Source organism: Thalassophryne amazonica, chromosome 7 (assembly GCF_902500255.1).
Source record: "Thalassophryne amazonica chromosome 7, fThaAma1.1, whole genome shotgun sequence".
In the NCBI taxonomy this organism is placed as follows: Eukaryota; Metazoa; Chordata; class Actinopteri; order Batrachoidiformes; family Batrachoididae; genus Thalassophryne; species Thalassophryne amazonica.
The window spans coordinates 74,756,045-74,780,428 of record NC_047109.1 but is presented as its reverse complement, the minus strand read 5'-3'; the positions used below and the strand labels follow the sequence as shown (position 1 = coordinate 74,780,428).

Below are 24,384 nucleotides of genomic sequence, written 5' to 3'. Positions count from 1 at the left end.
TCCACTGTCCGAGGCCATAAGATCATTTGTAACCTTCACTAATGCTGTTTCTGTACTATGATGAATTCTAAAACCTGACTGAAACTCTTCAAATAGACCATTCCTCTGCAGATGATCAGTTAGCTGTTTTACAACTACCCTTTCAAGAATTTTTGAGAGAAAAGGAAGGTTGGAGATTGGCCTATAATTAGCTAAGATAGCTGGGTCAAGTGATGGCTTTTTAAGTAATGGTTTAATTACTGCCACCTTAAAAGCCTGTGGTACATAGCCAACTAACAAAGATAGATTGATCATATTTAAGATCGAAGCATTAAATAATGGTAGGGCTTCCTTGAGCAGCCTGGTAGGAATGGGGTCTAATAAACATGTTGATGGTTTGGATGAAGTAACTAATGAAAATAACTCAGACAGAACAATCGTAGAGAAAGAGTCTAACCAAATACCGGCATCACTGAAAGCAGCCAAAGATAACGATACGTCTTTCGGATGGTTATGAGTAATTTTTTCTCTAATAGTTAAAATTTTGTTAGCAAAGAAAGTCATGAAGTCATTACTAGTTAAAGTTAATGGAATACTCAGCTCAATAGAGCTCTGACTCTTTGTCAGCCTGGCTACAGTGCTGAAAAGAAACCTGGGGTTGTTCTTATTTTCTTCAATTAGTGATGAGTAGAAAGATGTCCTAGCTTTACGGAGGGCTTTTTTTCATAGAGCAACAGACTCTTTTTCCAGGCTAAGTGAAGATCTTCTAAATTAGTGAGACGCCATTTCCTCTCCAACTTACGGGTTATCTGCTTTAATCAATCAATCAATCAACTTTTTTTTTATATAGCGCCAAATCACAACAAACAGTTGCCCCAAGGCGCTCTATATTGTAAGGCAAGGCCATACAATAATTATAAAAAAACCCAACGGTCAAAACGACCCCCTATGAGCAAGCACTTGGCTACAGTGGGAAGGAAAAACTCCCTTTTAACAGGAAGAAACCTCCAGCAGAACCAGGCTCAGGGAGGGGCAGTCTTCTGCTGAGACTGGTTGGGGCTGAGGGAAAGAACCAGGAAAAAGACATGCTGTGGAGGGGGGCAGAGATCGATCACTAATGATTAAATGCAGAGTGATGCATACGGAGCAAAAAGAGAAAGAAACAGTGCATCATGGGAACCCCCCCACAGTCTACGTCTAAAGCAGCATAACCAAGGGATGGTCCAGGGTCACCTGATCCAGCCCTAACTATAAGCCTTAGCGAAAAGGAAAGTTTTAAGCCTAATCTTAAAAGTAGAGAGGGTATCTGTCTCCCTGATCTGAATTGGGAGCTGGTTCCACAGGAGAGGAGCCTGAAAGCTGAAGGCTCTGCCTCCCATTCTACTCTTACAAACCCTAGGAACTACAAGTAAGCCTGCAGTCTGAGAGCGAAGCGCTCTAATGGGGTAATATGGTACTACGAGGTCCCTAAGATAAGATGGGACCTGATTATTCAAAACCTTATAAGTAAGAAGAAGAATTATAAATTCTATTCTAGAATTAACAGGAAGCCAATGAAGAGAGGCCAACACGGGTGAGATATGCTCTCTCCTGCTAGTCCCTGTCAGTACTCTAGCTGCAGCATTCTGAACCAACTGAAGGCTTTTTAGGGAACTTTTAGGACAACCTGATAATAATGAATTACAATAGTCCAGCCTAGAGGAAATAAATGCATGAATTAGTTTTTCAGCATCACTCTGAGACAAGACCTTTCTGAGTTTAGAGATATTGCGTAAATGCAAAAAGGCAGTCCTACATATTTGTTTAATATGCGCTTTGAATGACATATCCTGATCAAAAATGACTCCAAGATTTCTCACAGTATTACTAGAGGTCAGGGAAATGCCATCCAGAGTAAAGATCTGGTTAGACACCATGCTTCTAAGATTTGTGGGACCAAGTACAATAACTTCAGTTTTATCTGAGTTTAAAAGCAGGACATTAGAGGTCATCCATGTCTTTATGTCTGTAAGACAATCCTGCAGTTTAGCTAATTGGTGTGTATCCTCTGGCTTCATGGATAGATAAAGCTGGGTATCATCTGCGTAACAATGAAAATTTAAGCAATACCATCTAATAATACTGCCTAAGGGAAGCATGTATAAAGTGAATAAAATTGGTCCTAGCACAGAACCTTGTGGAACTCCATAATTAACTTTAGTCTGTGAAGAAGATTCCTCATTTACATGAACAAACTGTAATCTATTAGACAAATATGATTCAAACCACCGCAGCGCAGTGCCTTAATACCTATGACATGCTCTAATCTCTGTAATAAAATTTTATGGTCAACAGTATCAAAAGCAGCACTGAGGTCCAACAGAACAAGCACAGAGATAAGTCCACTGTTAAGCTGCGAGTTTGTGAGTTATACCACGGAGTCAGGCACTTCTGATTTAAAGCTCTCTTTTTTAGAGGAGCTACAACATCCAAAGTTGTCTTCAATGAGGATGTAAAACTATTGACGAGATACTCTATCTCACTTACAGAGTTTAGGTAGCTACTCTGCACTGTGTTGGTATATGGCATTAGAGAACATAAAGAAGGAATCATATCCTTAAACCTAGTTACAGCGCTTTCTGAAAGACTTCTAGTGTAATGAAACTTATTCCCCACTGCTGGGTAGTCCATCAGAGTAAATGTAAATGTTATTAAGAAATGATCAGACAGAAGGGAGTTTTCAGGGAATACTGTTAAGTCTTCTATTTCCATACCATAAGTCAGAACAAGATCTAAGATATGATTAAAGTGGTGGGTGGACTCATTTACTTTTTGAGCAAAGCCAATAGAGTCTAATAATAGATTAAATGCAGTGTTGAGGCTGTCATTCTCAGCATCTGTGTGGATGTTAAATCGCCCACTATAATTATCTTATCTGAGCTAAGCACTAAGTCAGACAAAAGGTCTGAAAATTCACAGAGAAACTCACAGTAACGACCAGGTGGACGATAGATAATAACAAATAAAACTGGTTTTTGGGACTTCCAATTTGGATGGACAAGACTAAGAGTCAAGCTTTCAATGAATTAAAGCTCTGTCTGGGTTTTTGATTAATTAATAAGCTGGAATGGAAGATTGTTGCTAATCCTCCGCCTCGGCCCGTGCTACGAGCATTCTGACAGTTAGTGTGACTCGGGGGTGTTGACTCATTTAAACTAACATATTCATCCTGCTGTAACCAGGTTTCTGTAAGGCAGAATAAATCAATATGTTGATCAATTATTATATCATTTACCAACAGGGACTTAGAAGAGAGAGACCTAATGTTTAATAGACCACATTTAACTGTTTTAGTCTGTGGTGCAGTTGAAGGTGCTATATTATTTTTTCTTTTTGAATTTTTTATGCTTAAATAGATTTTTGCTGGTTATTGGTAGTCTGGTAGCAGGCACCGTCTCTACGGGGATGGGGTAATGAGGGGATGGCAGGGGGAGAGAAGCTGCAGAGAGGTGTGTAAGACTACAACTCTGCTTCCTGGTCCCAACCCTGGATAGTCACGGTTTGGAGGATTTAAGAAAATTGGCCAGATTTCTAGAAATGAGAGCTGCTCCATCCAAAGTGGGATGGATGCCGTCTCTCCTAACAAGACCAGGTTTTCCCCAGAAGCTTTGCCAATTATCTATGAAGCCCACCTCATTTTTTGGACACCACTCAGACAGCCAGCAATTCAAGGAGAACATGCGGCTAAACATGTCACTCCCAGTCTGATTGGGGAGGGGCCCAGAGAAAACTACAGAGTCCGACATTGTTTTTGCAAAGTTACACACGATTCAATGTTAATTTTAGTGACCTCCGATTGGCGTAACTGGGTGTCATTACTGCCAACGTGAATGACAATCTTACCAAATTTACGCTTAGCCTTAGCCAGCAGTTTCAAATTTCCTTCAATGTCGCCTGCTCTGGCCCCCGGAAGACAATTGACTATGGTTGCTGGTGTCGCTAACTTCACATTTCGCAAAACAGAGTCGCCAATAACCAGAGTTTGATCCTCGGCGGGTGTGTCGTCGAGTGGGGAAAAACGGTTAGAAATGTGAACGGGTTGGCGGTGTACACGGGGCTTCTGTTTAGGACTACGCTTCCTCCTCACAGTCACCCAGTCGGCCTGCTTTCCCGGCTGCTCGGGATCTGCCAGGGGGTAACTAACGGCGGCTAAGCTACCTTGGTCCGCACCGACTACAGGGGCCTGGGTAGCTGTAGAAATTTCCACGGTGCGGAGCCGAGTCTCCAATTCGCCCAGCCTGGCCTCCAAAGCTACGAATAAGCTACACTTATTACAAGTACCGTTACTGCTAAAGGAGGCCGAGGAATAACTAAACATTTCACACCCAGAGCAGAAAAGTGCAGGAGAGACAGGAGAAGCCGCCATGCTAAATCGGCTAAGAGCTAGTAGCTACGCTAAGCTAGCAGATTCCTAAAAACACGCAAAGTGAATAATGTGTAAATAATTTAGAGGTGATTCAGCAGAAGGAGTGCTTTAGTTAGGGCACGTAAAGATTACACTGGGAAACAAATCATAATCTAGATAACTAGATCAATCTAACTGTGCAGATTAAACAGCTAACAGATACAGAAAAACACCACTGTGCTCCGGAACAGGAAGTGATACAATACCGCAGTGAGAGCCAACCACCAGTAGAGGCAAGCCAACATCACAACAAAGTTGCCTCAAGGCACTTCACAAAAGTAAGATCTAACCTTACCAACCCCCAGAGCAAGCACACAGGTGACAGTGGTAAGGAAAAACTCCCTCTGATGATTTGAGGAAGAAACCTTAAGCAGACCAGACTCAAAGGGGTGACCCTCTGCTTAGGCCATTCTAACAATTGCAAGGTTTGGGAAAGTTTTACAAAGCTGAAGAAACAGAAAATAATACAAAAAAAAAAATCAAAGAAAATAATAATATGTATAAAGAAGATGAGAAGTCCACACAGGCATCAGCACCACAGGCAGGGATCGTCCACAACGTCAGTGGGCCTGTCCTCGCGACAGGGTCACTTTCAAGTGCAGACTGCAGCATGCAGCACCCACCTCAGGCCTTCCACCTTACAGTCTGGTCAGCCCCTTCAGTTCGGATCCATCCATCATTCGTACCTCGGACAGAGAGAAAAAGAGCAGAATCAGTCAGCCAGAAAAAACTACACCTAAAGTAAAATTCATCAGCAGGAAAACAGAAATGACTAAGGTGATTGCCGGAGGCTAGCCCTAAGCTTCACTCACAGACCCAAAATTTAGATAAAGTTGAGGCCGAGATCTGTTCCGTTGCAAATAAAATGACTTGAATAGTACCACACTGTTGCCAGTATGCTAGCTATACAAGAGGGAGAATCGATGCGTCTTAAGTCTGGATTTGAAAGAAAAAATTTCATAAAGCTTGGTGTAATATTGGGGCACAAGTCAATAAAGACCGAGAACTCTTTTCAGAGACAAGATGCAGTTCTTATTTGGTTGTATTATCTTTTTTTTTTTAGGTGTTTATTGAAATTGCAGGCAGCAAATAAAAAAAAAAAAAATACACGTAGATCATGCAGATCTGGATAACAGTGTGGATCTGGTGAAAATGACAAACTCAGATGGCTAGGTTAGTTAATAGACTTAAAGGGGCATGAAGGAAATATCTCCAACATCTATATGATTTAGGTTTGGTTATAATAGGTTTGACTCAGGGTCCCTGACCTGTCTGCACTTGCTGCTACAGCCCCACCAATCCCGCCCCCCTCTTCAGCTGCAGCTTTCCGCGTTCTCCAGCTTGCAGATGGAGAGGGTCCTAGTCCTGTGGAAAACATCATGCCTCATGCCCATCATGCCCAAGGCTGGGCGCCCAGCCAAGCTCAATGACTACAGACCGGCGGCTCTCACGTCACACATCATGAAGACTCTGGAGAGGCTGCTCCTTCGCCACCTGAGACTGCAGGCACAACATGCTCATGAACCCCTGCAGTTTGGGTACCAGGAGCATATTGGAGTAGATGACGCTGTCTTCTACATGCTCCACAGGGCTCAAACACATTAGGATGAGCCGGGGAGTTTTGTGAGGATTATGTTCTTTGACTTTTCGAGCACTTTTAAAACCATCCATCCTCTCTTATTGAGAGAGAAGCTCAGAAAGATGGGGGTGGCTCCCTCCCTCACTGCCTGGATTACAGACTACCTGACAGAATGACCACAGTTCGTCAGGCTGGGGAACTGTGTCTGTGGGACACTGCTGAGCAGCAGTGGGGCTCCACAGGGGACTGTTCTCGCCCCCTACCTGTTCACACTTTAATCACAACGCTGAGTCTTGCCTTGTCCAGAAATATTTGGATGACACAGCCATTGTGGCATGTGTGCAGACAGGGCAGGAGGGGGCGTACTGAGACCTGGTCAGGCCCTTCAGTGATTGGAGTGGCCTTCTCCAGAATACGTCAAAGACCAAGGAGGTGGTTGTGGATTTCCGCAAGTCCAGGTCTCCCCTGCAACCCATCGGCAACCAGGGTAACAGCATTGAGATGTGCAGACGTATAAATATTCAGGTGTGCACCTGGATAACAAGCTGGACTGGTCGGCTAATATGGATGTGCTCTACTGGAAGGGACAGAGTCGGCTGTTCTTCCTAAGGAAGCTCAGGTCCTTTGATGTCTGTGGGAAGATGCTGCAGATGTTCTATCAGTCATTGGTGGCAAGCATCCTCTCCTATGCTGCTGTCTGCTGGGGAGGCAGCATCACAGACAGGGACACGAGCGGCTGGACAAGCTGGTCAGGAAGGCCAGGTCGGTGCTGGGAGGGAGCCTAGTCCCAGTGGGGATTGTGGTGGAGAGGCGCATGATGATGAGTCGCAGTGGACGGCTCATCTCCCTGTGCTCCCTGAGCGGAACAGGAGGTCCTTCCTCCCCACAGCCATCAGACTGTTCAGCAACTCAGTCGATGGTGGAGGCTGCTGAGCTGGCTGTCGTTGCCTCTTGACACCCCACATGGGCACCGTGCAATGGACTGAAGTCCTTCTATTTTGTAATTATTTATTATTCAATCTATGTATTGATTACACTTTTAACCTTTTATCATATTTTTAATATCTATAATACTTTTACTACCATTATCACCATTGTTTGCTCACTTTTTAATTGTAATGTTTGGTTGCTGTTGTTGTGTTTTATTGATTATTTGTTATCTGTACTGGTGTACTGGTGAGCTATTAATAAAGTGTCTGTCTGTCTGTCTATTCAGATTGTAACTCAAGGGTGTGGGTCAGATCACACAGGAAAATCCATGTGTTTACATAAGATGCGTGTTCATGCACGATCCCGAGAATCTTTCTCTGATTCTACTGAGGTTTATGCAGCAAACAACACGGACTCCAACACTACCCCTCCATCCCACTGCTTCATGTTGTTTATAATAGATGTTAGATCAGGATTAGTGGCACCTAGTTCACTAACAGTGTGTGCATTATCACTCAATAATATTAGCTTTGTAGATATCGCATTACTGTAAAGCGCTTTCAGCTTCTGATGTAGATGGAAAAGCGCTAATATAAATGCAGTCCATTTCTTTGTTTCACAGTTTGCTCATTTTACATTTTGACAGTATGAACATAGTTGCATATACGGGGTGAACACAAAAACACTCCTTAGGTTTCAAATATTTATAATATCAAAAGTCACATGAATAATTTTACAATTTTGAAGAAGAATCATCTCCAAAAGAGAAAAAACTTGATGTTTCTGCAACTGTAGATACCAAAAATTGTACAATTATTCATGTCAATTTTGATATTTGAGTGTTTTGTGTTCACCCTGTATATTAAAGATAATAAATTATTTTTAAATGTGCAGCAGCATTATTAATAATATGTAATTAAACAGAGTCCACAATAATGATTTTAGCCTTCAATATGAGCGTCAGTTTCTCCCATTTGTCTGAATTTGCTATATTTTTTGCAGTAATAGATTAAAATGTTTGCATTTTTTCCTGTTCATGAGGGTTTTTTTCTGTCTTCTTGGGCACATTTAAAGTGAACATTTTCAACAATATGTGGGTAACAGGATGCAAATTTGATGTAACAATATTGTAAGATGGACTTGTTCCAGTTCACAGCACACTTGATCATTTTGAGTAGGACTGCATGATCACCTCAGGATCCTTTTTAATTAAAACTTTCCTGTTTATAGTATGTCATTTTGTGAAACACTTGCATTTCAACTCTGTACAGCATTAAACAGTAGACTGCTGGGGCTTGGTGGAGGCACCATTTTCCGACTGCCCTTTAGTTGCACATGTTGATGTAGAAGAGTTCACATTTAACTGGTCAAAAGACAAACTCAGCACTGTGTTTTGTCTGGACAATTAACAGTCAGCCCACAGTGCAGTTCTGTTCATGCGTCATGGAATGGAATGTTTAATAATGTCTTAGTATGTCTATTTCTGAAAATGGCAAAGTATTCCGTCCAGATCTTTATGACAGTAAAACTGAAAGTATTACAAGAGTTGTGTGTGTGTGTGTGTGTGTGTGTGTGTGTGTGTGTGTGTGTGTGAGAGAGAGAGAGAGAGAGAGAACGAGAGAGAGAATATGTACGTAACAGACTGTTTGCAGGTTTTGCAGCTGATCCCTTTGACTAGTTTCACCTAATAAATGAGACTGTGCACTTTGTCCCTGACATACATCTCAATTAAACAAAGATAAATGCACAGTTATGTCAATACACACTTGTCTTGTGCAAAAGTCTTGATTATGATAATGATGGTGGTGGTTATTATTGGTATTATTATCATTTATTTATTTTTCCATAAAGCTAAAAAGCTGCAAAAATAATGAAAAGTCTCTAAATATTAAATAATTTATGACATACTTTATGAGCGCTGCACAGCACAGAAAATCCTCCTCTATACCACTTCATCATGAAGCTGTTTTACTGGTGATACAAAATGCAAAGCTTGCACTGTCCCACAATTTCTCCAATCACAGCCACATACGCCTATAACTTCTTCTGGGTTGTCTGGGTGTCTTGGTGGCTTTCCTCACTCTTCTCCTTCCTGCACAGTCACTCAGTATTTGAGAACTGTCTACTCCATGCAGATTTAACATACTGTGGTGTGCCATACTGTTTGCATTTCTTCATAATTGATGTAAATAAAGTCCAAGATATATTCAGTGGCAGTTTTACGGTCAGAGAGCCTCATCCACAACTACCACAAAAGACTCCAACCTGTCAGTGATGTTAAATTGGGCAACACACGGTATTCAGAACGTGTATGTAAACTTTTGATCAGGGTCATTTGGGTAGTTTCTCCTGTCATTGTGATTTTAAAAGAGCAAATACAGTAAATAAATGGCTTCACCCAACCTCTAACCATGAGTGGAAAAAGGTTTTTCTGTTATCATTCATATTCTATGAAAAATGGGAAAAAAAAAAAAAAAAATCCAAAATTCTGCCAGCGTATGTAAACTTTTGAGTACAGTGTGTGTGTGTGTATAAATATATGGTAAATGGACTGTGTTTATATAGTGTTTTCCATCTGTATCAGATGCTCCAAGCACTTTACAATAATGCCTCACATTCACCCAGATGTTAGGGCGCTGTCATACAAAGTGCTCACTACGCACCAGGAGCAACTAGGGGATTAAGGACCTTGAGGCTTGAGTATCTGGGAGGGACTTGGAGTCCAGCTGCTGCTCCTTCACACTGGGTAAAAGGGTTTTGTGCACTCGGCACCTTTTGCTTGGAATATGTTGCAAGATGAGTGGAAATTAACAGCATTAATTTCACTGAGCACTAAATAAAAATTGAGAGTGATGAATGAATGAATGATTTATTCAGCACTCACGAACAAAATCTCTCATTTACAAAACAAGTCAAGAGAAAACAAAAATTAAAACATATAGAACAAAACTCAACCAATTTACCAATTTAAATTGGTAAAAGAAAAAAAAATTGAGAGTGATTGAGGCCAGCTCCGCAATACTGTAATTTTAATCTTTTTATCTTTTTATTTGTGTCTGTGTAATTGTGTCACTGTGCTTTGTATGTGCTGCTGCCTATCTTTGGCCAGGTCTCCTTTCAAAAACAGGTTCTTAATCTCAATGGGACTTTCCTGTTTAAATAAAGGTTAAAATTGAAATGAGCGTGCTGAGATGGTTCGGGCATCTGGTAAGGAATGAATGCCATCTGGTCATCTGCTTGGGAGGTCTTCCACGCACGTCCAACTGGCCCCAGGGAAGACCCAGGACATGCTAGAGGGGCTACATTTCCAAGATGGCTTGGAAACACCTCAGAATCTCCCCCAGGAACATTTAGAAGTCTTGACTGTGGGTAAGGAAGTGGGGGATGAGCTGCTTGGTCTGCTACAACCGCGACCCACACCCAGATAAGCAGTCAGAAATGAATGAATATGAAACAAAATAAAAATAAACTGATTGCATATGTAACTTTTTAATAACTCTGTATCACGCTTAAATAATTAAAATGAAAAACTGCAGTCCTGTTTTTTTCCTTGCTGTTGGTTTTCACCTTGTTTGAAACACATGAAACTTTATTTTATTTCATTTATTTATTTATTGGTCTTACTTTTGAAACTGGAGTTGTGTCAGGAAGGGCATCCGGCGTAAAACTTGTGCCATTTACCAATGCGGATCTGGTTGTATCCGCTGTGGCGACCCCAAACAAAACTGGGCACAGCCGAATGAACAACAACTTTTGAACCCTTCAAAACAACTGAGCACACATACGAGTAAAAGAGCTGTGACTCCTACATCTGACAGATATTTTCATCCTCAAATTCAACCCCACAGTCTGCACTTTGACCTCGTGACATTCAACTCTCATATGCTGTGATAGAGAGCAGAAACAACACATCTGTTTTAGGCATCCAGTGTGGGCCCAACTGTATCCAAAAAATATGTTTAATACCTGATATTCAGTTTAAAAGTATTACTTCACATGAATTAGGACACTGCACCTAATCATATATCACATTGCTGCAATATTCAGTTTTATTAAATTAGCAGAGCGCGTGCCCCCACACACACACACACACACACACACACACACACACACACACACACACACACACACACACACACACACACACACACACACACGACAGAACTAACTAAAAAGCCACCAAACTGATTTTCCATGTGAATTTTCCATTGCACTCACTGTGCTCTTTCTTCTCATTAGTGCCCTCTACTGTTCAAAAACGATAAGTGACGCGATTTGTTCACAAGATTTTTTTCAGCATTTTTAGTGTACCAACCGCAATAAATAAAACAAAACAAAATAAATAAAATAACAATAAATCAGAAGCATCCTGAAATCATCTGGTACATTTTAAAATATAAAAACGCAACAGAATAGTATAAATACATGTTTTCTACATTTATCGTAATATGACAATATTTGATTGATTGATTGATTGATTGATTGATTGATTGATTGATGATTGACAAATGTGCACTGGTGAATATGAAACCTATCGACAACAATTACGAACTTAACAAATCACGTTTCCTTGAAATTACTTTTATATGAAGTAAAGAAAAAAATTCACGTCCAAAAATATTTTTTGCGCAGCTTTTTTTGGTGTTACGGTAACAGCGCTGTGCATTCTGGGAAGGACGTCCTCCTGTTTCAGCATGGCGAAGCTTTGAGATGACAATTTTAAAAATTTGAGTTTTTTAAAGTTTTTTTTTTTAAAGGCATTATTTGCATTGAAAATATACTCGTGTACCATCTGGAGACCGGGAACAGTAGCAGGAACAGGTAATATTTTTAATATTAACTTTGAGTTGACATGTAACGGCGGCTAAGCTAAGGGTCAAACTGAACTTTAACAAAAATAAACAAATGCAGTCACTTGCCCAGTTCCAGATCACTGCTGTATTTTTGTGCCGCCGTTTCTCGTAATCACCACGAATAAGCTAATACTTGGTACCAATGGAAAGATTGATGTTTTGTCTACAAACGATCACAAGCTCGACCGGATCCAGCCGTCCTTGTGATCAGCAGAGGAATCAAAACATCCCGTTGTCTGTGGTGTGCGCGCTTTTTCTGACTCACTCATTCCTGCAAGTTTTAAAGTAACGATCTCTAAAACGTAGCAAAGGTGAGTTAGCCGTTCGGTGTTTTTGGTTCTAGGGTGGGAAAATACTTACTTACTTGGGTAGAAAATGTCAGTGTGTTATGTCTTGCTGTTTAATTGCTGCGCGCATTTATCTCCGACGCGAAAATTTGCCAGTTCCGGATCACTTGAAGCAGCAGCCTCGTGTCTGTAGTTGTGAGTCATGTGGACTTTGGGGGTCATCTCGACATCACAAATGTACATGAATGTGGGGGCTTTTCCTTTTTAATTCGGGAGAAATCTCACCTCCACACTTCATTTTTTGCTCGTAAAAACGTATAACGGCGCTTTTCGAAACGAAGTAAATTCTCATTTAATAAGTATTATTTCTATCATTTTGTGTTCAAAACACATTCTCGGGCACAGTGTGTATCATTCTGCATTACAAGGGCACCAGCCAGGTGCCAGGAATGACCCTAAAGTGACGCAGAGTGTCGTGATCCAGAACTGGCAAAAGTGACCCGTTTCTGGCAAATGTTTGCGCCACACATAATGTGGCTTCACACTTTAAGTAGAAGCGCTACTCCACCCAGACTTTTTCAGCTAAATAACATCCAAATACCCAATACAACAATACACAATAAAGGACATTCAGTTACATTATGGCTCCGTATAGCGGGACTTTAAAAAAGGTGATCCGGAACTGGGCAACCGTCTGTACCAAGAGAGCAAATTTCTTTGTCAGGTATAATAATAACAATAAAAAGTTTACCTGAATGCACTCACTTTTCACGTCTTATTGTAGATCAATTGAGACATGTCGGTGTTGGGAGGTTTACTGAGACCTGGAGCGTTTCTGTGTCAGTCTGCAGAGACTCTGATCCACAGTACCAGGACCATATTCACAGGTCAGAACTGTTTTACACACAACCCAGGACCGTATTCACAGGTCAGAACTGTTTTACACACAACCCAGGACCGTATTCACAGGTCAGAACTGTTTTACACACAACCCAGGACCGTATCCACAGGTCAGAACTGTTTTACACACAACCCAGGACCGTATCCACAGGTCAGAACTGTTTTACACACAACCCAGGACCGTATCCACAGGTCAGAACTGTTTTACACACAACCCAGGACCATGTCCACAGGTCAGGACCTCTGTTGGTTTCCAAAACACAGTTCAGCCTGAGCCAGTTTGATTCATGATTACATTTATGTAAAACTGTGTTCAGGTACTTGCCGTCAGCTCAAGATGGATGGTGTTCCACAGCCAAAAGCGGTGGACAGATGGACTGAGAAGAGAGCCATGTTTGGGGTTTATGATAATATTGACATCCTTGGTAAGTGCCCTGGACTAATTTCAGCCAGACTTTGATGAGGAAAGTTTTAGATCTGCCAAAGGTAGTTGCCTCTACCAGTAGACAGGGGTTGTGTTGTTACTGACGTTTGTTTGCGTGTTATTCTGTCATTGGATCCAATAACTTAAAAAGTGACATATTGAACAATGATGTTTTATGGAGCGGTGGGATTTGCTAAAAGCAGGACAGGATTCAGTTTTGAAAATTATCCATATCTTGTTTTGCTCCTGGATCAGTTTTATGTGACAAAAACTGGTATTTATGCACACAAAACACTTTTTCATAATGTTGGGATGTTAATCTAACCTTGAGTCTTATGAGCATACTTTTAATTTTACCATAATAATAGTCAGCAGATCATAGAACACAAATGTACACTGCCTGTTACCACAGAAGAAACTGTTGTGATTTATGCTGGGATGAAAGAGTTCTATCATGTTTACATCCAGATGACACAAACCTTGACAAAACACAAGCGTTATACGAAGTCCGATGATCAGAGAATGATCTCTGCATTTTGTGTTTTGTCTTGGTGGTGACCACAGGTGGTGAAAAGCAAAGAATTTTGTGTTGAGATTTCTCAGTACCCGAAAAGCAATGTATTTCAAGTCCAAACTAAGAGAGGGAAAAAAATCAGTGCAACCCCATGTGAAAAATAAGCGATGCCTACACAACCAGCTTGTGGTTTGTTTGAAAAAAATGAGTCCTGTAAATAAAATAAGTCCTGTATACATATTTGAATTGAATTTTGACACTAAAATCCTTCTACTGTGGTGCAATAGCAGTCACTGCATAAGGTGAAGTTATAAGCTAAAATAAAAGTATGTGAAAATTTTATTTCATATATTTGATTCATTTTACTATTATTGATTAAAATGTGATTTTACAGTGAAGTGATTAAGATATTCTCCAGAAAATTGAGAACTGAGAACACTGATTTTTGTAAGTAATAATTGTTTCATGAATCTACCAAAATGCACCATTTTTTAATTTTTTTTCTGTGGGAGCATGCCCTGAACCCCCCTAGAGGACTTCCTGCCTTCAGCATTCGTGTCTTGTGGCTTTGCCGCACAATCCATCCAACGGGAAAAGAGTTTGTCAAATAAAAAAAATTCTCACCAGCACCCATGCAGCCTTATTCCAAAATGGAGTAAATTAATTTTTTTCCAGATTTCTACTCACAACACCCCATAATGACAACATGACAAAAGTTTTTTTTGTTTTGTTTTGTTTTTTGCAAATTTATTAAAAAATTTTAAAAAGTAAGAAATCGCATGTACATAAGTATTCACACAAGGGGTGCCATGACTAGTCATGACTATGTCGACCATTGAAACCGTCGACAACTAATTTAGTAGTCGACAAGTCATTTGCTTTGAACCTTGAACCAATGAAGCAGTGCTTTGATCTGCTGCTTTGTTGGATCTTTGCTTCGTTCCTCTTCAGAAGCGGTAACTCTGCTTCTTATCCCCTCTCAAAGCCATTAAAATATGTCAGTCGTGAGTCACTTTTGTGCAGATTAAGTGACTAACTGAGACTCCTGTCTTGTTGCGTGAAAGAAACACAAATCATCCTCCATTCCGTTGCTCCAAACGCTACGCTGCCAAGTCAAGTTAGAAAGATAGTCCGCTCAGAATTAATAAATTCAAAGCAAATGGCTGTTTCAGTCAAATGACACCTCTTTCCAAACATTGTAATACAAACAGTAAACTGCAATTGATCAAAATGGGGGTTTTTTCACACAAAATGAGACATCCTGGCTGATGTTTAGCAGGCCAAGACTGTATGTCTGCAGACCTGCAGACTCCAGCAGCTATCTGAGTTCAGCTCAGACGTATGGAGAGATATCCATGCCGTTAATGTCTGAAAGGAAATGCTTTTGACAAAAACTACAGATTTTTTTTTTTTTCCCTGTCTATGTCCCAAGATCAAGGATCCACCATGTAGAGTTTATTTATGTCCAGAGATCAAGGATCCACCATGTAGAGTTTATTTATGTCCAGAGATCAAGGATCCAGTGACCAATTTCATATTTATTTACTTTTAAGTCTCAATAAAATGTTGTTGACATGGAAAACCTGTAAAGCCTACTTTGTAGCACACAGAAAATTCACAGGAGGTATCGATAAGGAATCGGATTGATGAGTGGAATTGATTATGGTATCAATATAGATAAAATACAATAAGCTGCAATTTACGTATGGTCCGACTAGTCGACTAATTGCAAAAATAATCGTTGACTAGTCGACTATCAAAATAGTCGTTTGTGGCAGCTCTAATTCACACCCCTTTGCTCAGTACTTTGTTGATGCACATTTGGCAGCAATTACAGCCTCAAATCTTCTTGCATATGATGCACAAGTTTGGTGCACCTATCTCTGGGCAATTTTGTCCATTCATCTTTGCAGCACCTCTCAAGCTCCATCAGGTTGGATGGGGAGCGTCGGTTCACAGCCATTTTCAGATCTCTCCAGAGATGTTCAATCAGATTCAGGTCTGGGCTCTGGCTGGGCCACTCAAGGATGTGCAGATATGTCCTGAAGCCACTCCTTTGATATCTTGGCTGTGTGCTTAGGGTCATTGTCCTACTGAAAGATGAACCTTTGCCCCAGTCTGAGGTCAAGAGCGCTCTGGAGCAGGTTTTCATCCAAGGTGTCGCTGTATTTTGCTGTATTCATCTTTCCCTCAATCCTGACTAGTCTCACAGTTGCTGCCACTGAAAAACATCCCCACAGCATGATGTTGCCACCACCATGCTTCACTGTCGGAATGGTGCCTCCAAACGTGATGCCTGGCATTCACGCCAAAGAGTTCTTTTTATCTTCAGACCAGAGAATTTTGTTTCTCATGGTCTGAGAGTCCTTCAGGTGCCTTTTAGCAAACGCCAGGCAGGCCGCCACATGCCTCTTACTCATCTGGCCACTCTACCATACAGGTATGATTGGTGGATTGCTGCTGGGATGGTTGTCCTTCTGGAAGGTTCTCCTCTCTCCACAGAGGAATGCTGGAGCTCTGACAGAGTGACCATTGGGTTCTTGGTCACCTCCATGGCTAAGGCCCTTCTCCCCAGATTGTTCAGTTTAGACGGGTGACCAGCTCTAGAAATAGTCCTGGAGTATCCGAACTTCTTCCATTTATGGATGATGGAGGCCACTGTGGTCACTGGAACCTTCAAAGCAGCAGAAATGTTTCTGTACCCTTCCCCAGATTTGTGCCTAGACACAATCCTGCCTAAAAGGTCTACAGACAATTCCTTTGACTTCTTGCTTGGTTTGTGCTCTGACATGCACTGTCAGCTGTGGGACCTTATATGTAGACAGGTGTGTGCCTTTCCAAATCATGTCCAATCAACTGAATTTACCCCAGGTAGCCCCCAACTAAGCTGTAGAAACATCTCAAGGATAATCAGTGGAAACAGGATGCACCTGAGCTAAATTTTGAGCTTCATGGCAAAGGCTGTGAATACTTGTTGTAGTTGGCAGTTTCCTCGCTTGCGAGGATAGTGGGAAGGCCTTTTTTTTTAGTTTATTTTCTACAAGCCCTCTGGTGGCTGAAAAGTCCGATGCGGGATGCACAAGACCTGTTACACTTGGGGCAAATGAACACTTGAGTAGGCTGGGCTTGAGCTGCTGCCCGCTCTTTCTGTCTTTGACGCTTCTGGCGTGAGGCCTCATTTCTTTCTGCCTCAAACTTCAGGCTGGCGGATTTGATGCTGGAACGCCAGCTGAGTCTATCTGTAGCTAGATGCTGCCATGACTGATGCTGAATGCCTGCAAGGGAGAGCTGTTTCTTCAGCTGGTCCTTATAGCGCTTTTTGGGGGCCCCTTGGTTTCGTCTCCCTTCCTTGAGCTCGCCAAAGAGAATTAATTTCGGCATGCGTGTATCATCCATCCTGGCTACGTGACCTGCCCAACGAAGCTGTTGTTTGAGTATAATAGACTCCATGCTGGGCAATTTGGCTCTGGTAAGGATGTCCTCATTTGAGATGTAGTCCTGCCACTTGATCCCGAAGATGTTTCGGAGACAACGCTGATGAAAGCGTTCCAGTAATCTGATCTGCTGGCGATACAGAACCCAGGTTTCAGCTCCATACAGGAGGGTAGGGACCACAATGGCTCTGTAGACCTGCACTTTTGTGGAAAGGCGCAGTGCATGATTCTGCCAGACTTTCTTTGAGAGTCAACCAAAAGAACTGCTGGCCTTGGCAAGGCGACTGTCTATGTCCTTGGCAACAGATGCGTTGTTTGAGATAACACTATGAGATACGTGAAGTGCTCTACTGCATTCAGGCTGGTACCCTCGATGTTGATTTGGGGTGGGATATATGCTGTATGGGGGACCGGTTGATATAGCACTTCTGTCTTTCTCAGGCTGATGGTGAGGCCGAAGGCTCTTGCTGCTTCAGCAAAACAGTTGACAATGTGCTGCAAGGCTTGCTCCGTATGGGCGACGAGGGCGCAGTCATCTGCGAAGAGCAGCTCCATGATTAGCTGTTCCGTGATCTTAGTGTGGGACAGAAGGCGCCGCAAGTTAAACAGACTTCCGTCGGTTCTGAAGCGGATATAGATGCCATCTGTCAAGTCTTCTTTGGCCTCACGAAGCATCATGCTGAAGAAGATGGAGAACAGAGTGGGCGTGAGGATGCAACCTTGTTTGACGCCATTTGAGATGGGGAAGCTGCCGGACAGAGTCCCGTTGTACTTCACTTGTCCCATCTGGCCTTCATGCAGCTGGCGGATGATGGTGAGGAGCTTTGGAGGGCAGCCAAGGCGTGCAAGAATCTTCCACAAACCCTCATGACTTAGTTAGGTCTATGAAGGCTGCATAAAGGGCCATGTTCTGTTCTCTGCACTTCTCCTGGATCTGTCTCAGGACGAAGATCATGTTGGTGGTTCCCCTGTTGGCCCGAAATCCGCACTTACTCTCGGGAGTATTTCCATGCGCTATGGTAAGGGTAAGCCTGTTGAGCAGCACTCAAGCCAAAATCTTACCTGCTATTGAGAGGAGAGTGATGCCCCGGTAATTAGAACAGTCGGACTTGTTGCCCTTGTTCTTGTACAGGGAGACAATGACCGCATCCCGAAGGTCATGTGGAACCATTTCCTTTTCCCAGCAACTGGAGAAGAGAATCTGAAGCTTGTCGAGGACTGCCTCACCTCCATTTTGGTATACCTCTGCTGGGATGCCATCTATGCCAGGAGACTTCCCTGGATTCAGCTGCGTGGTGGCCTTTCGGATCTCTTCAAGTGTTGGTGGGTCATCAAGTTCCCATTTCACCTCCACCTGGGGAATCTTCTCGATTGATGACTCTTGCACAGTGCGCTTGTCACTGAAGAGGTTTTCAAAGTGTTCTGACCAACGCTGCATAATGGTTTCCTTGTCCGTCAGAAGGGTGGAGCCGTCTGAGGAGCGCAGGGGTGCTTGCACTTGATGTGCTGGCCCATGGATGGTCTTAAGGGCTTCATAAAAGGAGCGCATGTCTCCGGCATCGGCATGTTGTTGTGTCTTCTCCGCAAAAGCTAGCCACCAGTCGTTCTGCAGTATGCGGAGCTTGCTTTGCAGTGTGGAGCAGGCATTTCTGTAAGTCGTCTTGGCAGAGTGGTCATCAGGTTTAGCTAAAAGAGTCTTGTGGCATGCACATTTCTTTTCTAGTAGTTCCTGGATCTGTGCATCAGACTCATCAAACCAAACCACTCTTTATTTTTCCTGGCTGAGAAGCCCACTACTTCTGCTGCCGTCTCCTGAAGGATGGTCTTTAATCTCATCCACTGTTGTTCAGGGTCGTCAGGCAGGCCTTCTTCTCCACCCAGTCTCTCCTCTAGTTTGGCTTTGAACTCCATTTTTGTGTCTATGTCTTGCAGCTTGTGGACTTGTAGCTTCTTAAACTGTGGGCCTTTCTTCTTAGGAGGGGGCTTGAAAGTGAAAGCAATCTTGGAACGGACCAAGCGATGATACGTATAGCAATCCGCACTAGGCATCACCCTGGTATGTAGTATGTCTCTTCTATCACGCTGTCGCGTCAGAACGTAGTCCAGAAGGTGCCAGTGTTTGGACCGTGGGTGTCTCCAGGTTGCTTTGAATCTCTCTTTCTGTTGGAACAGGCTGTTGGTGATCAAGTCATGTGCAGAGCAGAACTCCAGCAGCAGGCGACCATTGTCGTTACAGTTGCCTATGCTATGTTTCCCTAGCACGTCGCGGCCCACTCTGGCGTTGAAATCTCCCATGATAAGGAGCTTGTCCTGGGAGTCGACGCGCTGTAGAAGGTTGTGCAGATCGCTATAGAAAGCCTCCTTAACTCCGATGTCGGCCTGCATGGTTGGGGTATACACACTAACAATAGTGGCAAAATCCTTGTTGTTGATGGGGAGCCGGAGTGACATGAGTCGGTCAGAATGTCCAACTGGCAAACTGTGTAACCTATGTGCTATGGCGCTCTTAATCATGAACCTGACCCCTGAGAGTCGATGATCTTCTTTAGCCTTCCCTGACCAGAACAGTGTGTAGCCTGTGCCTTCCTCGGTGAATGACCCTTGGTCTGCAAAGCGCACCTCGCTGAGTGCAGCAATGTCTATGTCAAGCCTTGCTAGCTCTTTGGCGACTAGGGCTGAGCGTCCTTGAGGACGATTACTATTGTCTGAGTCCATCATTGTGCGTACATTCCAGCACGCAATTTTCAGGTTTTTTGTTTTTCTTTTCACACCGCGTGTAGTGATGCCCGTTGGCAGCAGTGAGCCAACCAGGTCTAGTGAGACAAGCCATGTTTAGACCACCTTTTCTAGGTCTGTCTCCATGTGGAGCAAGCAGGGCTATCCCTAAACAGGGCTGCTTGGTCACCCAGGGCCCTGCCGGATGATGCTGTTGTCTCGGGTCAGCAATCAAATGACCATAGCTCCTGAGCCACCTGCATGCAGGATCGAGACTGCAGCTCCCAGTGCCATCATGCACCTGCTGTTTTCGCCTCTTCCCATCGCTGCAGGGCTTTCCTTCCCGCCTGCGCTCGTTGCTTAAAGTGGGGATCAGCTCGCGCACACCAATTCTACTCTTTAGGCAAGGTGGCACTCCACAGTGGCACAGACAAGCTGAGACGGCTGTGGCGACCACCAGGCTGTAGGTTTTACATCAGAGTGACCTTCTCCTAGCCTCTGGCTAAAGAACCTTCCTCGGAGGCACGGGGGCAGTAACCTAGGCTGGGGGTTTAGCATCAGGGTTTTCCTTCCCCTAGGTGGACCGCCTTAACAGGGCTAATGAGTCCCATCTACCCACTGCTATAACCCAGTCAGCTGGGAGGCTCGTGATGGCGGGAGCGCCTAGATCCCGTATAGGTCATGGACCTACCACTGCCATACTTGAATAAACAATATCTGTGTTGTAAAACAACAAAAACACAAAGCCAACCTAGTCAAAACCAAAGTGAGTGCAGCTCCAGGAAAACCTACCTCAAACAATCTAAAACTGACTGAAAATAAATCTGACTCAATCTAAACCGAAAACAATTCATCTAGCGCAACGTAACTATAGCTTGTAAGCTAACAAACAGAATATCAAATCTTATTTATTTATTTATATAACGCCAAGTCACAACAAACAGTCGCCCCAAGGCGCTTTATATTGTAAGGCAAGAGCCATACAACAATTACAGAAAAACCCCAAGGGTCAAAATGACCCCCCTGTGAGCAAGCACTTGGCGACAGTGGGAAGGAAAAACTCCCTTTTAACAGGAAGAAACCTCCAGCAGAACCAGGCTCAGGGAGGGGCAGTCTTCTGCTGGGACTGGTTGGGGCTGAGGGAATATAAAGCTAACCAAATCTAAATGCATTTAAAATAATCACAGTCGAAACCTTTATCACTATGAAAACAGATAAGTGTGTATAAAGCTAACTGAATCTGAAAGTAACTGAAAAACAGGTAACTGAACATAAATTAATGCAAAGATATGCAAGTTGTTAAATGAATATAAAGCTAGCAATCTAAAATGTACTTAAAATCACACTATCTGAATCTAAAAATGTATTTATCACTATGAACATAATTTCATGCAAAGCAATAGCTAAATGGATATAAAGCTAACAAAGTAAAATTGGAAAATTGACATAACACTATCTGAATCTAAAAATGTATTTATTACTATGAAAACAGTTAAATGTATATACAGCTAACTGAAAAACAGCTAACTGAACATATAAATTCATTCAAAGCTATGCAAATAGCTAAATGAATATAAAGGTATCAATCTAAAATTTACTTAAAATAACACTATCTGAATCTAAAAATGTATTTATCGCTATAAAAACAGTTAAATGTATATAAAGCTAACTGAAAAACAGCTAACTGAACATATAAATTCATGCAAAGCTATGCAAAGAGAGAGTTAGAGAAGTAGAAAAAAAAATCATACTTACAAAGGCATATTGTATATTGTATCATACTTTTTATGATACAGCTACTATGATACATCTAACAATAATACAGCTACTATGATACAGCTAACATGATAATACAGCCACTATGATACAGCTACTATGTATGTGAATACTTATGTACATGTGATTTCTCAGTTTTTATATATATATATATATATATATATATATATATATATATATATATATATAATTTACAAGAAATCTCAAACTTTTTTCACATTGTCATTATGGGGTATTGTGTGTAGAATTTCGATGAAAAAAATGAATTTCATCCATTTTGGAATAAAACTGTAACATAGCAAAATGTGGAAAAAGTGAAGCTCTGTAAATACTTTCTGGATGCACTGTATATCAGCTATACAGATGTTGATGTCCCCATTTGTCTGCAGGAGAATTTAAAGCCCATCCCCGGGACCTCATTGTTGGCCCCTGTTGGCTGAAAGGTTTCCGAGGTAATGAGCTGCAGCGTCTAATTAGGAAAAAGAAGATGGTGGGAGACAGAATGATGGTCCAAGACAAGCACAATCTGGAGAAGAGGATCCGCTACCTGTACAAACGTTTCAACCGTTACGGCAAACACCGCTAACACTGAACAAACTGTGCTAGCAAATACATCAAACCAGCCTATACTAAGGTCTGCTGGGGTAAGACTGTGCAAGAAGAAAAATGATTCTGGTCCATCTTCAAAGGGAGATAATTGGACTTTTGTTGTTAAATATATTGTCAGTTATGTAGTATGCAGAGCTTGACCACTTTGTAAATTCGGGTATTTCATTGTGAAAGATTTACTGCCACCAGTAGGTATTACAGGCAAGCAGCTAGTGTAAGAGTGGGGGGTCTATCGTTTTGGGAGCATGCTCACAGTTCTCAACTTAATCCTGGTAGTTAATCTGCTGGGGTGGACTGTGAAGTCTTTGTCTGACATCAGATGCTGTGTGTGTGTGTGTGTGTGTGTGTGTGTGTGTGTGTGTGTGTGCGCGCGTGTGTGTGCGCGTGCGCGCGCATGTGTGTGTGAGAGAGATGCTCTGGCTTCTGTTCTGCGTGTTCTCGGGGAGTTTTGCATTCAGCAAGTTAAAAACAATCCACATCAGGTGATTAAAATTAGGCTTTGATGAACCTTTAATTAGAGGGAGTGCAAACACACTAAAGTCTTTATGAGGTGTTGGTACTCAAAGCAAGTTTCAAATAGGGGTAAAAATAGCTTCCACACAGTATGGCTCCATTTAAAATCTTTTAACTTTCACTTGGTGAGTCAAAGAATAGAGTGACATTGAGTGTATTTGTGGTACTTTGTCCCCTGTTTAGAACATGTCTTATTATTTTGCTTCTGACTGAATGTGAACAGATACTACAGTATACACTGCAATATTGTGTTTGTCATCATTCAGAGCAGTTTGTACAAAGGAACACCACCAGTAACTCCACTGTGCTTTACAGAACACTTTGGAAAATGTTTAGGAATAGTCACATCCCCACAGGACATTCTTGCCCTACACAAGTGTTTAATCATTTAAAAACGTTGAAACAATACATACAAAGTGCCCCCCACCCAAAAAAAACAACTGTTAAATGCATTAAAACAGGAAATACTCAAAAACAAATCTGTCCAATAAGTAGTTGTGAATTTTTATTTTTCTTCACCTGCATTTTGAACTCATATGCTAAAATAAAAATCCCTTTGTCGGTGTCTAACTATTGATGTACCTGATTGTACAGTCCATTTTTGTGTGTGTTTGTGTGTATTTGTTGCTGAAAGTGCAATGCTCACACTGGGAACGATGTTTTGTTACCTGTTTCAAGTTTGTTTATTCAGCAATTTGCAATAAAATAAAACTGATTTCTCAGCTGGTCAACCTGTGCATCCGAAAGGTAGAAACAAGGCTTAAATACACCTACCCCTTTTACCTCAGCAACTTTTACTTATCATGACAAAACCAAACAAAACAAAGTGAGCAGAACAGCAAAACAGACATCTTAAAGTAATCAATAAACTCAAATTCCTCTTCCACACCAATAACAGCACACATCGCATAATCCAAAAATAAATATATACAAAATTAATAACTTAATTGTCCATTCATTAACCAACAGCTATATAGTCCTTCAACCATAAATAGAATTTTCAAAGAATTTAGACAATTTTCACATAGAGAACATCAGTTCCTTATATTGGCGTTTAAACTGATTGACATTTGGACATCACTTGAGTTCCTTCACCAGATTATTCCATATTTTAGGGCCACAAGTAGAAACACAAAAGCCTTTCCTGGTCATCTGAGCACCAGCAATTTTAAAATGATACAAGCCCTTTAAATTATATTTTCCCTCCTTAAAAAATTCTTGAATTCTGAGGGGCAGTTGCTTATTTTTCACTTTATACATTAATTGCACAGTTTTAAATGTAATCATATGGTGAAGTTTTAATATTTTAGATTTAATCAATCAATTTTTTTTATATAGCGCCAAATCACAACAAACAGTTGCCCCAAGGCGCTTTATATTGTAAGGCAAGGCCATACAATAATTATGTAAAACCCCAACGGTCAAAA

General features: G+C 41.8%; 1 protein-coding gene across 2 annotated transcripts; it reads left to right on the top strand.

The window, feature by feature from the left end:
• Nucleotides 1–11,590: 11,590 nt before the first annotated feature.
• Nucleotides 11,591–23,532, top strand: mrpl51 (mitochondrial ribosomal protein L51). 2 transcript variants are annotated; one of them, XM_034174509.1, is made up of 4 exons: nt 11,591–11,753; nt 12,857–12,959; nt 13,290–13,397; nt 22,225–23,532. In XM_034174509.1, exons 2-4 carry the CDS (start codon nt 12,869–12,871, stop codon nt 22,419–22,421), a joined length of 396 nt encoding a protein of 131 aa, XP_034030400.1. In that variant the 5' UTR covers nt 11,591–11,753; nt 12,857–12,868; the 3' UTR covers nt 22,422–23,532. The 2 variants fall into 2 exon arrangements, with proteins under 2 accessions (XP_034030400.1, XP_034030401.1); XM_034174510.1 differs by having other exon boundaries at nt 11,598–11,642.
• Nucleotides 23,533–24,384: the final 852 nt, after the last annotated feature.

Coding starts and splice junctions, on each gene's coding strand:
- mrpl51 (XM_034174509.1), top strand. CDS start 12,869: ATGTCGGTGTTGGGAGGTTTACTGAGACCTGGAGCGTTTCTGTGTCAG. Junction 12,960..13,289: donor TACCAGGACCATATTCACAG/GTCAGAACTGTT, acceptor AACTGTGTTCAG/GTACTTGCCGTCAGCTCAAG. Junction 13,398..22,224: donor TGATAATATTGACATCCTTG/GTAAGTGCCCTG, acceptor ATTTGTCTGCAG/GAGAATTTAAAGCCCATCCC.